General features: G+C 44.0%; 1 protein-coding gene across 1 annotated transcript in view; it reads right to left on the bottom strand.

Moving 5' to 3' along the window:
• LOC116745471 (F-box/WD repeat-containing protein 10-like) overlaps window positions 1–17122 on the bottom strand; it is a 64506-nt gene that overhangs the window by 15415 nt on the left and 31969 nt on the right. The window contains exons 14-18 of the mRNA XM_032616223.1: window positions 15815–15924; window positions 13991–14191; window positions 7419–7540; window positions 3588–3736; window positions 2460–2602 (exon numbers count right to left, since the gene is read on the bottom strand). Coding sequence (XP_032472114.1) covers window positions 2460–2602; window positions 3588–3736; window positions 7419–7540; window positions 13991–14191; window positions 15815–15924 — 725 coding nt within the window. The remainder of the gene's footprint in view (window positions 1–2459; window positions 2603–3587; window positions 3737–7418; window positions 7541–13990; window positions 14192–15814; window positions 15925–17122) is intronic.

Below are 17122 nucleotides of genomic sequence, written 5' to 3'. Positions count from 1 at the left end.
TATGGGATGCAGCCTATAGCAGTGTTCAGAGGGAAATTTATAGCAGTAAATACTCACATTTCTCCAATCAATAACCTAACCTTTCACCTTAAGAAACTAAAAAAAAGGGTCAAACTAAACCCAAAGCAAGCAGAAGGAAGGAAAATATAGAGCAGAAATCAATGAAAAGAGAATTGAAAAACAATAGAGAAAATTAATAAAACGAAAAGTTTGTTCTTTGAAAAGATCAACAAACCTTTAGCTAGAAATTGTCAAATCTTTGCTTAGACTGACCAATAAAATAAGAAATAAAAGTCAAATTACTAAAATCAGAAATGAAACAGAGGGGCTTCCCTGGTGGCGCAGTGGTTGGGAGTCCGCCTGCCGATGCAGGGGACGCGGGTTCGTGCCCCGGTCCGGGAGGATCCCACGTGCTGTGGAGCGGCTGGGCCCGTGAGCCATGGCCGCTGAGCCTGCGCGTCCGGAGCCTGTGCTCCGCAACGGGAGAGGCCGCAACTGTGAGAGGCCCGCGTACCGCAAAAAAAAAAAAAAAAAAAAAAAAAAGAAATGAAACAGAGGACATTACTACTGACTAATGGAAATATTCTGCAATTAGATAGTGGTAATGGTTGCACAACATTATGGATATACTAAAAACCACTGAATTGTATGCTACAAAATGGTAAGTTTTATGTAATGTGAATTATATCTTAATTTTAAAATTGCAAAAAAATATATTAGTACAATACTAGCTATGGAAAAGACATTAAAGAATAAGGGTTTTTTAAAAAAAAGACACTCCAGGGTACAGAAGCTTTTCTAAGGATCATCATTTTTGTCAGCCCTACTTTGCATCCTCTCATTTCATTCCTCATAACCATTCTCTCCTACGCTGTATACAGAATCTTAATTTTGGATTAAAAAAAATTGTTGGACCAAGAGAACAGAAAGGAGCCCTTTTTCTCTGGTCCTTCTTCCACGAAGGACAGAGAGCAAATATATGTTTTTTCATCCATGTCATATTCTAAAGATGGGTATCAGTGCATCGTTAGAACCCTCCAGGAAGGCAATCTGTCAAATTAGTCCTCATTATCAATCAGTTGGAAATATTTATTAAGCACTTACATATATACAGCACTACTACAGATGAGTGGGAGAAAGGGCCCTAAAAATGAGAACATTGACAATGTCCTCCAGGTGTACTGTAACTGTCTATGGATTTGCTGTAACTGTACAAGGCATCAAGAGCCAATGTGAATGGTTGGGCTGTCATTCGACGGTTGGGCTGTCATTCGACGGAAGTGGGAATGGTCTCAGAAGGTGTCATAGCTGAGGAAGAGTGGGAGGCTCATAGATTGATGAAATGCTGAACATACTGCTGAGTTTGCTGGGAACAATTATTTTCCAATAAGTAAACTAAATCTTACTGAATCATGCTTGGAAGGTTTTAAAAACGCAGAGTTACAATTTTCAGGTGACATCACAAAGTTTGAGTCCCTCCTTGAGGTCAGGTTTTGACAATCCAGATGATATGCTGAGAAGCTTACTGAGAATCACCCAAGGATTGGGTAAATCACTGAACACTGGCCTTTCCTGACACCCACCTGTCAACAATGCAGTCATACACGCCAGAGAGAGAACATACACATAAACGCCCATATCCCCCTCCACCGCCCACAAAGCCAGTCTGCCTGTTCAAGAGGTTCCTGTGAGGGTACAAGGAAATATAGGGCCATATTTCACTAAATAACTATCCCGTGATAGATCCTCCTGGAAGGCCCATTTACTCTTTCAATCGATTGGGACAGCACTTAGTTTCCTGGTATTTCTTATAATGCACTCAGGGGAAGAAGCATTATTCATGCAGTACAGAAGTGGCACAGAGCAGCCTGTAAAACCCATGACTGTGGCAGAACCATTAACTGACCACAATACCCTTTCAAATAAGCTTAGATGTGACCTCAGAGTACTTCTTAACTGGCACCAAGCAGCCACCATCACTAAACTGGGATTGGAAGTGTACAATGAAATCCATTTGCTGTCCTGGAATAGAATCAAGCCTGCAGGCTTTAGGGGAGCTCCTTCTTTAAGCCCTTGGTTATTTTTAAACCTTTGGCACTTGGATAATTTTAAGCTTTTATGAACACGCAATTCCAAGATTTTAAGCTTAGTGGAGCTGGCATTATTTGGGGGACAGTTCTGCCAATATTCCTAAGTTTGGTAGGTAACAGATACAAATTTATGCCATGTGCCGTAAGTGTAAAGTTTCAATAACCTCTCAAAATCCACATTTAGTATTATTTCTTAAGAGAAATAAGGGAGGACAGGAGAGGGGGTGTTCGTAGTGGACGACACGCAGAAGAAGAGGGAGCAGAGACGGACGAGGAGCAGAGGGGACCGATCTGCTGAAGAGCGAAGTCTGGGCTCTGGCAGGAGACAGAGCGGGGCAGGAGCTGGGTCACGGTTTCCTGGGCACCTACTTTGGATGCTTGAAGGCCATGATGCACCGCTCGTACTTTCCCACCATGCTCCAGGCCATCACCAGGCCGTCAGCGCTTCCCGACAGGAGATGCCACTGGTCGAAGCACAGACACTTCACAGCTCCCTCGTGGCCGTTGAGTGTCTGCAAGAAAAGATGCCTCTGTTTTCAGCCCGTCTTCCACTCAGACTGTGACTCCTCAAAGGCCAGAGCTGGAGGCTTCTCGAGATGAATCCCAAAGCCACACTCCACCAATCCGTGGCCACCACCACTTAGCATTTATCTGAGCTGACCGCGCCTTTGCTCTGATGAGGCCAGCGGACTCCATGCCCCCCCGCTCCCCGGAGCTCTCCGGAGTTAAGGAGGAAGGTGAGCAGGGCGAGGCCTTGCTCCCGGCGGGTCTGCGGCGGGGCAGGCCCCACCTTCCTAAAGTGCCAGAGAGGGCCACAATTTACCTTCCTCTGCTGCCAGAAGGGCAAGGCTCAGGTGTTCCGTCCCCAGCTCCTTGCCAGGACCCGGAGGCAGCTGGGCTTCTCTGCCTGCAACTGCTGGGCAGACCACAGTGACGACACCACTGGTGGCAAGAGCCTGCCAGCCACGTCAGTGTTTCTCACTGTGATCCTGTGTCCTGGCACAAATGACATCTCCCCACCGCCCACTAGGGCCAGGGGGCTTCCAATCCAGCGAGAACGCTTTTTGTGCGTGAACAATCACTTTCTAGACAGCCAATGTTCTCTTCTCATGAGAGGAAGGAGGAAAACAGTTGTGGCTTTGTTCATTCCTATACCCCACACCAGAATCAGGCTGGAATGTTCCAGAAGAGGAGAAGGCACTTTACTCGTGCTGCTGTTAAAAGACGCCGAGCCCACGTACCATGAGGAGTCAGAATGCAGCCTCCGCCACCGCCACCCACCCATGACGAGGCGGCTCACGCGGGCCTTGACCTTCTACTGGCTCAGAATGGCCCATTCTTGGCAGGCCTTCCGCTCCCCCTTTTCAGGACCACCCTCTTTAGGTGACTGCCACTCAACTGCTCTAGGGCAGTCTGGGGAGCTACCTGGAGGGGGACTGCCAGCGTCCTCCAGCCCCTCACCCCCAGTGCCCCGACCCCCCAGTCCCCACCCCTCACCTTTACCAGCTGGGCTGTGATGATGTGCCACACTTTGACCAGCCCTTTCTCACAGCTGCTCACGATGTACGTGTCATTGATCCTGGTGGCCAGGATGGGGTCTTTGTGTTTAAAGGTCTTCAGGCACTTTCCTGTCTCTATATCCCACTCTGAAAGGGAGGGGGAGAGAGGGGTAGGTGCATGGAGAGGGTGGCAGTGGGGCTCCACACCCCATCGCACAAGCTAAGACCAGCCGAGCCCATTGTGTCAGACCCTGCAAGGCTTCACCTGGCCCGGCAGCTCCAGAGGCTGACCCACACTCCATGTACCTGCAACCCAGCGCTCCCCGAACACAGCCCTTAGGAGAGCCAGCAGTGCATGGACCTTGGCTCTGACCCTGGAACTTAGCCTCGGGGTCCGAGAGTCGGACAGCTCATCTCTAATAGCCTCCTCAGCTCTAATAAGCCTGAAAAATGCTTCCTAGGGAGTGGATTTCAGGAAAATCATGGCAGATGTTCATGTCCTCGTTCCTCCCGGATGCTGTCCTCCTGACCCACACCTTCTATCCCCCAAAGGAAAGAAAGCTGTGTCTCCTCATTTACATTTTAAAATATTCCTGAATCTGACTTTTGGATTGATTTTACTTTTGCGAGACTGTCACAGCTCAGGGCAGGTCTACTGCTGCTGCTACACAGACAGCGTCAGAGCCACTGTACCCCAAACTGTAAGTGTTGGGTGGGTATGTGTCCCTGGGTGGGTGGGAGAGCCGAGCTTAAAGGAAGAAGCTGAAAGCAGGCACCACGATTTCAGGGGGGTGAGGGCATTAAAGCCCCCGAAGAACCTTCCTCCTCGGTTAACAGAACACGTAAGCTAGGACCGGAGAGTAACAATAGCTGGCATCCACGCTGCGCTAGCTGTGAGCCAGGCGCCACTCGAAGTGCCTGACAGGCATTAACTCATCTTCACGAGGCAGAGCGATTACTATTCCTCACTGTACAGGTGGGGAAACTGAGGCCCAGAGAGGTTCTGTAACCTGCTCAAGATCACACAGGCGGTGAGCAGATTGAGCTGCGATTCAAACCCAGGGAGTCTGGGTCCACAGGCCACGCTCCTAACCATTAACCAGAACTATGTGAATACACTTCTCTACACTCGTTTTTAAATATATATTGGCCCTTTTATCAAATTAGGAGTGGGAAAATTGAAAGATGAATTAAAGGAGTTATTGGTAAGGTGTCCTGACTTAAAGAACTTTTAAAGTGTGGGGGGGTACCCTTCAGGTCTCTAATTGTCTCCTTTTTGTTCTATTTTGGTAACCCAGGAAGGTGGGAAGAGCCCAAGCAGGCTGGCTGGTAGCTTGGGCCAGGATTAGGGTGGAGTGAGAGATCTTCGGATACTTTTTTCATTGTGTGTTTTGCACGTTAATTTTGACTTTTAAAGTATTGCATTAAAATAACCATCTTGATCACTGAGTTTTTTTTTCTGTCCCCTTAAATTTTGCACCAGAGGTGAGGGCCTAACTCCCCTTGCCCTATAGCCCTGCTGGTGGCCCACAGGACTCTCTCAGGTGAGTGGGAGGTCACGTCCACCCTTCCATCTTCAGAGCCTCATCTTTCATCCTTTCTGCTCCACCCCTCAAAGCAATCACGGCAATGAGACGCTCAGTCAGTTGGGGAGGGCAAAGAGGTAGGGAGTAAGGCTTCCCAGGCAGCTCTGAGCATCCGTGTGTGTCCCACCAGCCCACTGTCCCTTTCCCGTCATTTTCCTCCGCCCACACCTAACATGCTGTGGGTTCCTGAGGCCCTGGCTTCTCTTCTCTTTCACTCTTTCCTCCTGCTCTGCAAAGGAAATCTCACCCACACCCGGGGCTTCCACCTTTCACTGTACTTGGTAACCACCAAGCTGACCCATCTGGGGCTGCATCCACCTCCTGCTGCCCTCCCCCGGATGTCCGCGGTAATCCCACGCTCAATGTGTTAGCTTCCTATTGCTGCTGTAACAGATTACCACCAGCTTCGTGTCTGAAAACAACAAATGGATTATCTTACAGACGTTCGCCACGACTTCGCAAGGCTAAAATCAAGGCGTCAGCAGGGCTGTGTGCGTGTATGGAGGCTCTGGGGGGGTGGGCGGGAAGGAATGCATTTCCTGACCTTTTCCACCTTCTAGGGTCACCCACATTCCATGGCTCACGACCCCCTTCCTCCATCTCCAAAGCCAGCAACACTGTATCTCTCTGACGACTCTTCATAGTCATGACTCCCTTTGATCACAGGTAAGAAAATGTCTGTTTTTCTGGATCCAAGTGATTACCCATGGGCCCACACCAACAACCCGGGAGCATCTCCCCATTTTAAGGTCCCTAACTTCAGTACATCTGCAAAGTCCCTTTTGCCATGCGAGGCACAAGATGACACAGACGCCGGTGTCCGGGATTAGAACGTGACCATCTCTGGTCGGCCGTCCTCCTGCCTGCCACACTCAACGTGTCCAAAATGGAAGCCTTCACCCCCTCCTGCTTCCCTCCCCCACCCGACTCTTCCTCTGAAGCCCCGTTTCCATCAGCGGTACTTCCAGATACCCAGAGGCCTGCGTTATAAAGTCTGGCCTCACCCTTTGCCCTCCTCTCTCACTTTTCATCTCCAGCTAGTGTTGAAGTCCCACCAGTTCTCCTTCTAGAAGTCTCCCTTCTCTTTGTACCATCTCGTGTAAACTCGCATCCATCTGATGTCTTCACACTTGCCTGTTCTCGGATATTCTGAAGACATCACAGGTTCTCTAGACTGAGTAAGTACCTTAACTTGCCCCCTGTCCCCCGGAGTCACCACCTCTCCAAATCCTTCTTCCACGATATCACCAGAGCAATCTTTCTCGAATACACATTTCATCATATCAATCCTCAGCTTAAAACGCATCTACCGGCCCCCACGTCTTATAGAATAAAGTTCAATTTCCAACCACGACGCAGAAGACCCTTGACAATCTGGCCCCAGACAAACGTATCCGCCTGATCTCCAAACACCACAGGCTGCAGCCCAGCTGTACAGAGCAAAGGGAAATTCCCCAAATTCTTCATATTTTTTCAATATTCTGTGATTTGCCTGAGGTGTTCCTTCCGCTTGGAATGCTCTACACTCTCCCTCTGCGTGTAGAATTACTCCTCCTCAAGATCACACTCAAAGAGCACCCTGCCTGCAGTGCTTTCCCTTTTACTCTTATATCTATGGTCCCTTAGTACCCCACAAGCTCATTGGAGCACACGTTTTAGAGCCAGACAGCCCTGGGTTCAAATCCCCACCCGACAACTTAGCAGCTTTGATTTGGGGCAAGTTGGTTTTCTGAGTTGTGGATTCCTTATCTGCATCCATCCCATAGGATTCTTTTTTTTTTTTCTCTCTCCCTCTTTTTTCTCTCTTCTTTTTAAAATTGATTGTAATTTAAAATTACAGTCACCCCATAGGATTCTTGTGAGAGTTAAATAAGGTAATGTACGCAAAGCACCTATCACAGTGCCTGTCTCAAGGTTAGTACTCAATGAATGGCAACTGTTATCATTCACATATTTACTATAATCTCCCATTATATATTTCTACGTGTGTCTCCATTAGAAGACCATGAGACTCCTGGGGAAATAAAAAGCCACATCGGAAGGGCCATATCATAAGCGCTTTTTTCCTTGCCGTCTAGCACAGCACCTGGCATTCAATCAACAGTTGTTGAGTGAATGGGTCAGTGGATACAGGGACAGTTGAAAGGATAAATGACCGCCCGTAGAAATGAGCAAAACAAGTCCTTTGGCAACCCATGGATTTGGGGAAACTTCTTAGAGAGGTGGAGGTGTTTCTTTCTCACCTTTTACCTGGCAATCTCTTGCTCCAGATGCGAGCTTGTTCTTCCACACATCCATGCAACTGATAGTCCCCTGGTGGCCACTGAAGATGCGTATGCAAGCCCCACTGTTCAGATCCCAGTATCTGCAGGAATCAGGCCAAAAATAATACTAATAAGTTTTTGAGATTTTCTGAGGGCCCAAGGGATCAGACGGTATAGAGTTCAATAGGGAGTTGGAAGGCAGCAGTTTTATGGCCAAGGCCTGCATCTGAATCCCAGTTGCAGGGCCTATTAGCTGTAACTTCGGGAAGGTTACTTAATTTCTGACTAAGCTTCATTTCCCCATTGATAAAATGGAGATGATAATAATAGTAGTTACCTCACAGGGTTTTTGGGAAGAATTAAATATATTAATGTAGTGACTGTCAACCAGGGGTGATTTCTACCCCCAGGGGTGATTTCCCTCCCCTGTGACAATGTCATTTTTGGTTGTCACAAGTTGGTAGGGAGGTGCTATTGGTATCTAGCATGCAAGGTCCAAGGATGCTGCTAAACATCCTACAATTCACAGGATGACCCCCCCACAGGGAGAATTTTCCAGCCCCAAATGTCAACGCTTCTGAGGATGAGAAACTCTGCAATAACGCATGTAACACTAGAACAATGAGCAGTGTGTAGAAAATAATTGATAACTGTTAGCTCGTATTAGGTGGAAGGGTCCCTAGAATGGTCACCAGGCTCAGAATCCATGGCACTGATTCAGTGGTAGAGCTGACCTTCAAACAAGAACAACACAACAATTGACCCGAGCCACTAGAATATTTTATGTGCATTTCTAAAGCATATCTAAGAGATAACGTGGGAACGTGTATGAGTCACACTGGTTTTTTCGTTTGTTTGTTTTTGTCTGTTTTTTGGCCACACAGCTTGTGGGATCTTAGTTCCCTGACCAGGGACTGAACCCGCGCCCTTGGCAGTGAAAGCATAGAGTCCTAATCCCTGGACCGACAGGTAATTCCCAGAGTCACACTGTTTTTTAATACGCAAACCTGCCTGAGGTCTCTCAACTATCATTAATACTGACTTCCACTTCAGCCAAATGCCTTTATGATAGTACAAAGTATCGATATAATGTCAAGATGGTGGGCTCCGGAGCCAGGCTGCCTGAGGTCCAATCCCAGGTCCATCACTTACTAGCCGTGTGATCTCGAATAAGTTACTGAATCACTCTGTACCTCAGTTTCGTCATCTGTAAATTGGGGATAATAATGGTACTTACCTCATAGTTATTATGAGACTTGGCACATAAGAAATGATTAGTAAATGGGTTTTTTTTGTTCTGTTTTTCTTTCGATTTGTTAGGCTTTTCCTTCTAATATTCCTAAAGGTCCTATGGCTTTACCTGCTCGTCAGAGCCTGCTCCGCACCCACAGTGAGTTCAACAATGTCCCACTGGTCTGAAAAAAAAGCATGTTTTTTTTAAATTTATTTTTGGCTGCTTTGGGTCTTCGTTGCTGCACGTAGGCTTTCTCCAGTTACGGGGAGCGGGGGCTACTCTTCGTTGTGGTGCGCAGGCTTCTCATTGCAGTGGCTTCTCTTGTTGCAGAGCACGGGCTCTAGGCATGCGGGCTTCAGTAGTTGTGGCACGTGGGCTCAGTAGCTGTGGCTCGCGGGCTGTAGAACGCAGGCTCAGCAGTTGTGGCGCATAGGCTTAGTTGCTCTGTGACATTTGTGATCTCCCTGGACCAGGGCTCGAACCTATGCCCCTGCATTGGCAGGCGGATTCTTAACCACTGTGCCACCAGGGAAGTCCCAAAAAGCATGTTTTGAACTTCTGTTTCTAACAACATGGCCAACCACATGTCCAGGTTGTCTTCGTAATTTATGCAGAAAAGGTATTGATATTTGAGAAACACTTTCAGAAAAATAGGAATGGAAGGGACTTCCTTGCCTTAGCAAACTTATAAAAGAAAAAACAGATGTACTTCCTTCAAAAAGGGGAAAAAGATAAAGATGGCTTTCACAGCTACTGCTTAACTATAAGGCCAAGGCAAAGTTAGAATGAAAGAAAGAGAGAAAAGCGTAAGTATCAGAAAAGAAGATAATATATTGCCATTATTTCCAGTTGATAAGATCATCTACATGGAAAAACCAAACCAACATACATACTTTGAGGTTAGCAAGAGAGGTTAGCAAGGTTGCTGGATACAAGATCCACCTATAAAAATCAATACCATTCCTCAATACCAGCAATAACCAACTTTAAAATATAAATGAAAATAAGATACCACTCAAAATAGCAATAAAATTATAAAGTTTACAAGTATTAAATAAGACTACACAAGACTTTTATAAAGAAAAAGTTTTAAGTTCTAAGAAAGAACAAAGAAATGAATGTGTGGCCCAAATTGTTTATAAATTCAATGCAACTCCAATTGAAAGTCTAGTTAGATTTTTCAAGTCGGTAAACTTACCCTAAAAACTCAAAAAATATATACCATAGCTAAGTTATATAAAAAAAGGAAAGTGAAATGTAAAACTTGCCCCACCATCACATACGAAAACATCAAAAACAACAACAACTTAAAAAAAATCTTTAAAACAAAACAAAACAGGGTAGTCCCAATCAGAATCCTAGCAAGTTATTTTGCGGATATTGAAAACTCATTCTGAAGTTTATAGGAAGAGGCATGAGACCCAGAATTGCCAAAACAATATTGAAGGAGGGGAATAATGGTGGAGAACTGACACTACCTGACTTCAAGACTCACTACAAAGCTATAGTACTTAAGACAATGTGGTATTGGTGAAAGAATAGACAAATAGATCAATGGAACAGAACAGAGAACCCAGAAACGGACCCATGTAAGTACAGTCAACTGATTGCAAAGGTAATACAATGGAGCAAAGAGAGTCTATCCAACAAATGGTTCTGGAACAACTGGACGTCCACATGCAAAAAAAAAAAAGAAGAAAAAAAAAGAATTTAGCCACAGACCTTACATCCTTCACAAAATTTAACTCAAAATGGATCACGGACTTAAACATAAAACACAAAACTATAATATTCTTAGATGATAACATAGAAGAAAACTATGACCTTGGGTATGGCAATGACTTTTAGATACAACACCAAAGGCATGACCCATGAAAGAAAGAATTGATAGACTGGACTCCATTAAAATTTAAAATAGCTACTCTGCAAAAGATAATGTCAAGGAAATTAGAAGACAAGGCACAGACTGGAAGAAAATATGTGCAAAAGACACATGTGATAAAGGACTATTATCCAAAGTACACAAAGAACTCTCAGAACTCAACAAAAAGAAAACAAACAACCAAAACAAAAACTGGGCAGAAGAGCTAAATAGACATTTCTCCAAAGAAGACATACAAATGGCCAACAGGCACATGAAAAGATGCTCAACATCGCTAGTTATTAGAGAAATGCAAATCAAAACCTCAATCAGGTATCACCTCACACCAGTCAGAATGGCCATCATCAAAAAGTCTACAAGTAATAAATGCTGGAGAGGGTGTGCAGGACAGGGAACCTGCCTACACTGCACTTTTCCACAGTGCAGCCACTGTGGAAAACAGTATGGAAGCTCCTTTTAAAAAGCTAAAAATAGAGCTACCATATGATCCAACAATCCCGCTCCTGGACATATATCTGGAAACAATGAAAACTCTAATTCGAAAAGATACATGCACCCCAATGTTCATAGCAACACTATTTACAATTACCAAGTCATGGAAACAACCTAAGTGCCCATCAACAGATAACTGGCTTAAGATGATGTGGTATATATATATATACAATGGACTATTACCCAGCCATGAGAAAGAACAAAATATTGCCAGTTGCAGCAACATGGATGGACCTAGAGAATATACTTAGTGAAGTAAGTCAGATGGAGAAAGACAAATATTATATGATATCACTTACATGTGGACTCTAAAAAATAATAAAAATGAATCTACATACAAAACAGAAACAGACACACAGACATAGAAAACAAACTTATGCTTACCAAAGGGTAAAGGGAGGGTGGGAGGGATAATTTAGGAGGATGGGGCTAACAGATTCAAAGTACTATACATAAACTACATATACAACGAGGATTTACTGTATAGCACAGGGAACTATATTCAATATCTTGTAATAACCTATAATGGAAAATAATCTGAAATATATATATGTATGTATTTCAGCTTACCATACACCTGAAACTAACACAATATTGTAAATCAAATATACTTCAATTTTTTTTAATGGGCCAAAGATTTTAACAGACATCTCACCAAAGAAGACATCCCCAAAAGATACTCCACGCCTCAGGTCATCAGGGAAATGCAAAAAAAAATAACAAGACACCACTACACACCTATCTGAATGGCCAAAATCCAGCACACTGACAATACCAAATGCTGGTGAGGATGTGAAGGAACAGGAACTCGCATTGATTGTTGGTAGAAAAGCAAAATGATGCGGCCATGTTGGAAGACAGTTGGAGATTTCTTACAAAATTAAACATACTTTACCGTGTAATCTAGCAATTGTTCTCCTTGATATTTACCCTAAGAATCTGAAAACTTATGTCCACACAAAAAACTTATAAATGGATATTTATAGCAGCTTTACTCATAACAGCCAAAACTTAGAAGCAACCAAGATGTCCTTCAGTAGATGAATAAATAAACTGTGGTCCATCCGGAAAGTGGAATATTATTCAGCATAAGGAAGAAATGAGCTATCAAGCTATGAAAGGACCCAGAGGAGCCTTAAATGCATATGACTAAGTGAAAGAAGCCAATCTGAAAAAGCTACGTATTGTATAATTCCAACTATGTGACACTTTGGAAAAGGGAAAATTATGGAGCCAGTAAAAAGATCTCTGGTTGTCAGGGGTTAGGGGGAAGCATGAATAGGCAGAGCACAGAGGATTTTTAGGGCAATGAAAATACTCTGTATGATACTATAATGATGAATACACGTCACTATATATTTGTCCAAATTCATAGAATGTACACCACCAAGCATGAACCCTAAGGTATATTATGGACTTTAGGTGATTATGATGTGTCAATGAAGGTTCATCAAATGTAACGAATGTACTACTCTGATGGGGTATCTTGAGAATGGGGCAAAGGGTATATGGGAACCCTTTGTACCTTCCTCTCAATTTTGCTGTGAATCTAAAACTGCTCTATAAAAACGATCTTTTTAAAAAAGGCGGTTTTGGGGCTTCCCTGGTGGCACAGTGGTTGAGAGTCCGCCTGCCGATGCAGGGGACATGGGTTCGTGCCCCGGTCCGGGAAGATCCCATATGCCACGGAGCGGCTGGACCCGTGAGCCATGGCCGCTGATCCTGCACGTCCGGAGCCTGTGCTCCGCAACAGGAGAGGCCACAACAGTGAGAGGCCCGTGTACTGCAAAAAAAAAAAAAAAAAAAAAAAAAAAAAAAGGCGGTTTTGAAGCAAGAACAGAAAAACAAGCCAACAATACTGTATTGTATGTTTGAAAGTTGCTGAGAGAGTTGAAAGTTCTCATCACAAGAAAAAAAACTGTCACTATGTGTAGTGATGGATATAACTAAATTCACTGTGGTAATCATTTTGCAATATATGCATATATCAAATCATTATATCGTACACCTAAAACTAACACTTTACGTCAATTATACCTCAATAAAAAATAAAACAACTCACGCACATGGGTATCAGGAGACACATCCAGAAATGTCTGTGGCAGTTCTCTTTGAAAGAATAAAGAACTATAAACAGTGCAAATATCCGCCAACAGAAGAGTACATAAACGAGCTATGATGTATTCATCTAATAAAATACTGTATCTCAGCGAAAATAAATCAATTACTGCTACCTACATCCTACAAATGAACCTCAAAATCACAGTTCAGTGCAAGAATCAAGTACAGATGAACTTTGAAGATACAATTCCACTTATGTTAAGTTCAAGAATGGACAAAAGTAATTAATATATCGGCATATATAAAAATAGGTAGCAAAACTATAAAGAAATACAAGGGAATAATTAGTATAAAATTCAGGATAACATTACCTCTGGTTGGGAGGAAGAAAGAAGGAATAAGAGAAAGGCACACAGGGGATTTAGGGAATGGTAACACCCTATTGCCTGGCCTGAGTAATGAGCACATGGGTGTTCATTAGATTGTTTAAAAATATACATATATATATATACATATATATATATATTTAACACTATTTTGTTTCCATACCCACAAAAAACTACTTTCCCCTGAAGAAATCTATAAAAATATATATAAATTATGCCTTCACCTAATAATGCTAAAGAAAATACTTTTTGAGTCACAGCCTTCAGCTAGAAAATAGATCTGATAATTGCCGTACATCTATCTCACCCAAAGTTTAAACAATATACAAATTTTTGGTTTTTATCTTGCCAAAAAAAAAGTGGGTTATTCTAAAAGTCAGTGTAATTTAGGATAACTTTTGCATAAATACAAAAAGGTAAAAGCATGCGTGCTCTTTCCACAAGCTGCATTTAGGCCTCGGCAGGTTGGGGACCACAGCTTTCTTGGACCACTTACCTGATACTCAGGTCATAACTCCCGCTCAGGAGAAAGTTTTCCTCCTCACACAAGAAGAGGGTATGGACACTCCCAGTGTGGCCTCGGAACTTGATGGGTATCTGTTTTATCTGTACGATGTCCAGAAGCTGGATCTTCCGATTGGATGACACAGCTAACAAATCTCCCCCAGAATAGTGGATGATTCTGTTTCGGTCCCACCTGAGTTGCCAGAAAAAGGATGATCCATGGAAAGAAGAGTTAGTGTCCTTCCTAGAACTCACTTAGCACAGTGCCTTTCACCTGCAGCAATACTATAATGGAAAATACAGGGCCTTCCAACAAGGGATATAGCAGAAGGCAAGGCCTAATGTTAATGGTTCCTGATGGATCCCCACCTCACACCATAACAAAAATCCATTTCAAACAGATTTAAAACCTAAACACAAAAGGCAAAACTATTTTAATAATTTCTGCTAATGTATGAAAAATCATCAAGACACAGAACAGAGTATGCAGCATTTCCCACCTTATTTGACCATGGAAACCTTTTTTTCATGGAAAACCTCAGAGGAACACACTTGGGAAGCCCTATACCCACTGCATGTCCCATTGTTGGTTTTTTGCTGTTCTTCTTTTTTCCCTTAACCAATATCCAGTGAGCATATATTAGGGGCAAAGTCCTGGGATAATTGGTGCTAACGGGAAATACAAAGATAGATGAATAAGATATGAATGGACCTTGCCCTCAATGAGCTTACAGTCTAACAAAACAGGGTGAGTTGAATTAATTTTCCAATCATAAGATTATTAGCAAACAGATAAAATATGAGCAGGATGACCAAATAATTTATTGTCTAAACTGAGTTTTTTTATTGTGAAAGGGGACACTATTGTTAATTATTGGAGGACCACAGAGTAAAATCGAATTGTTTCAGTAAACAGGGATATAAAGTCACTCTAAATATGAGAAGCAATTCCTGACGTTTTTGTCCTCATTCCATTTGTCCTATCTAGAGTTCAACCAGTCATCTTCTCTTCTAAAGAGCACGTATCACCACACTATCCATAAAATCTCAGCTCTGCCTTTTCCCATCTGCTCTGTCTTCCCCCTACTGGCTGGTCAAGAAGCAATTCGTTAGTAAGGTTCACAGACAAAAATAGAACAATGATGGTCTTCACAAAACTTTATGAATAAAGAGTGAAGTCCTAGGTCTAAAGTATGGAAGAAAGTTGCCTATTAAAGGGTCTTCTTACGGCATATTCAAACGATGCCACACTAGGTAGTTATCATAAATACCATTTTCATGTTTAACACGGAAAGACATTCACAGTACCTTGCCAGAGTGGGTTACAGAACTATGTATAGCATAGCCCCCTTTCTATTTAAAATATGTATTTATAGAGGCAAAGAAAACGTTCTAGGGTAGACATCGATATTAATGGTAGTCATCTCTATGTGACAAGATTGTAGGAGAGCTTTCCTTTCCTCTATACACTTCCTGGCATTTTTTGGATTTTTTTTCCAGTAAGGATACATTACTTCTAAAATAAGAATTAAACAATAAAGATATTTTTAAAAAAGATTTCATGCCTGTGAATTGTGTGAAAGCTTGGTCAGTGTACACAAAGTTTATAAGGGGAGAGCGACCTCCACCCGATGCCAAGAATGGTGCAAAAATCAAGCACCTATTCTCCAAGTGGGATCTCATGTGGGTTTGAGGCTGGGGCTTGAGGTGAGGAAGGACTGCCTTTCCAAGTGAGCGAAGGTCATGGGAGTCCTCAGATGCCCGTGTGGGTAGTTCAGGGGTCCCTGGAGACCTGGACTCTGACCACAGTACCTACATGTCACAGAGAATGCGGATGTTGTAAGTGCCACAGAAGACATTCCTCTCCTCCATCTGCACCTGCTGAGTTTCCTGGTTCTGGTACGCGGTCCACAGGTTGTAGCCATTCTAACAAGGGAACACTTACAGTCAAAGGATGGCAGCAACCTGACCCCAGACACGCATCCCTATGACTCTCCCATGGCGAGGGTACAGGGGCCCAAGAGCTCCTTCTCTTCAGGCTGTGGCCACTGCTATGTGGTGATGGGGAGGGACCTGTGAGCAAAAGGAACCCCTGTGTGAGAAAATACTGAGCTGAAGGTCCTGACCCTTCTTCGACCTCTGATTCTGTGAACTTCCGATGCTGCTGATAGCACAACTTTTCCAAAAATGAGCTCACGACCAGGATGCACACAAAATAGTCACCGGTGCCCATTTCACAGAAGCCGGGGTTTCGAGTTCCTGGTGTGTGTGCACGAGACAGTACAGAGCGTACTCGTGGGAACTCAAGTCACATGTGAAATTCCTGTTGCACGCTCTACGCGCTTGTGTGTCCAAGTTTTCATACATCCTCAACCTTCATTTCTCCTTACAGCTGCCTCACAAAGTACATCACTTGCCCCACAAAGTTTTCCCACCATTTTACAGATGATGCATCTGAGCCTGAGAGGGGAAATCAATTTTATCAAGTCTCAACAGGGGTGTTCCCCGTCCCTTTCCAACACTCCTTCCTTCCTTCCTTCCCTCACTTCCTTCCCTCCTTCCTTCCTCCCTCCTTCCCTTCCTTCCCTCCTTCCTTCTTCCCTCCTTCCCTTCCTTCCTTCCCTCACTTCCTTCCCTCCTTCCTTCCTCCTTCCCTCCCTCCTTCCTTCCCTCCTTCCTTCCTCCCTCCTTCCCTTCCTTCCTTCCACCCTCCCTTCCCTCCTTGCTACCCTCCCTTCCTTCCCCCCTCCTTCTCTCCCTCCCTTCCTTCCTTCCCTGCATCCTTCCCTCCTTCCTTCCTTCCTCCTTCCTTCCCTCCTTCTGTCCTCCCTCCCTCCTTCCCTTCCCTCATTCCTTCCCTCCTTCCTTCTTCCCTCCTTCCTTCCTTCCTTCCTCCCTCCCCACTCCCTCCCTTCATCACACACTTTCTGAGTAGCTATGGCCCTCCAGGGATGCTAAACTCTGGTATAGATGAGTCAACTGGAATTCCAGTTCCAGTCTTCTTCCCAACCTCATTTTCTTCAACCTCAAAAAGCAGGAAATAGCAATCACGCTAACAGGAAACTGATAAGACAAGGTGAGTTTATGATGAAAGCAAAGAGGACCACAGCACGACGTCTGTGTC

The sequence above is a fragment of the Phocoena sinus genome, chromosome 20 (assembly GCF_008692025.1).
Source record: "Phocoena sinus isolate mPhoSin1 chromosome 20, mPhoSin1.pri, whole genome shotgun sequence".
NCBI lineage: Eukaryota > Metazoa > Chordata > Mammalia > Artiodactyla > Phocoenidae > Phocoena > Phocoena sinus.
This window is presented reverse-complemented; position numbering and strand designations above follow the sequence as displayed.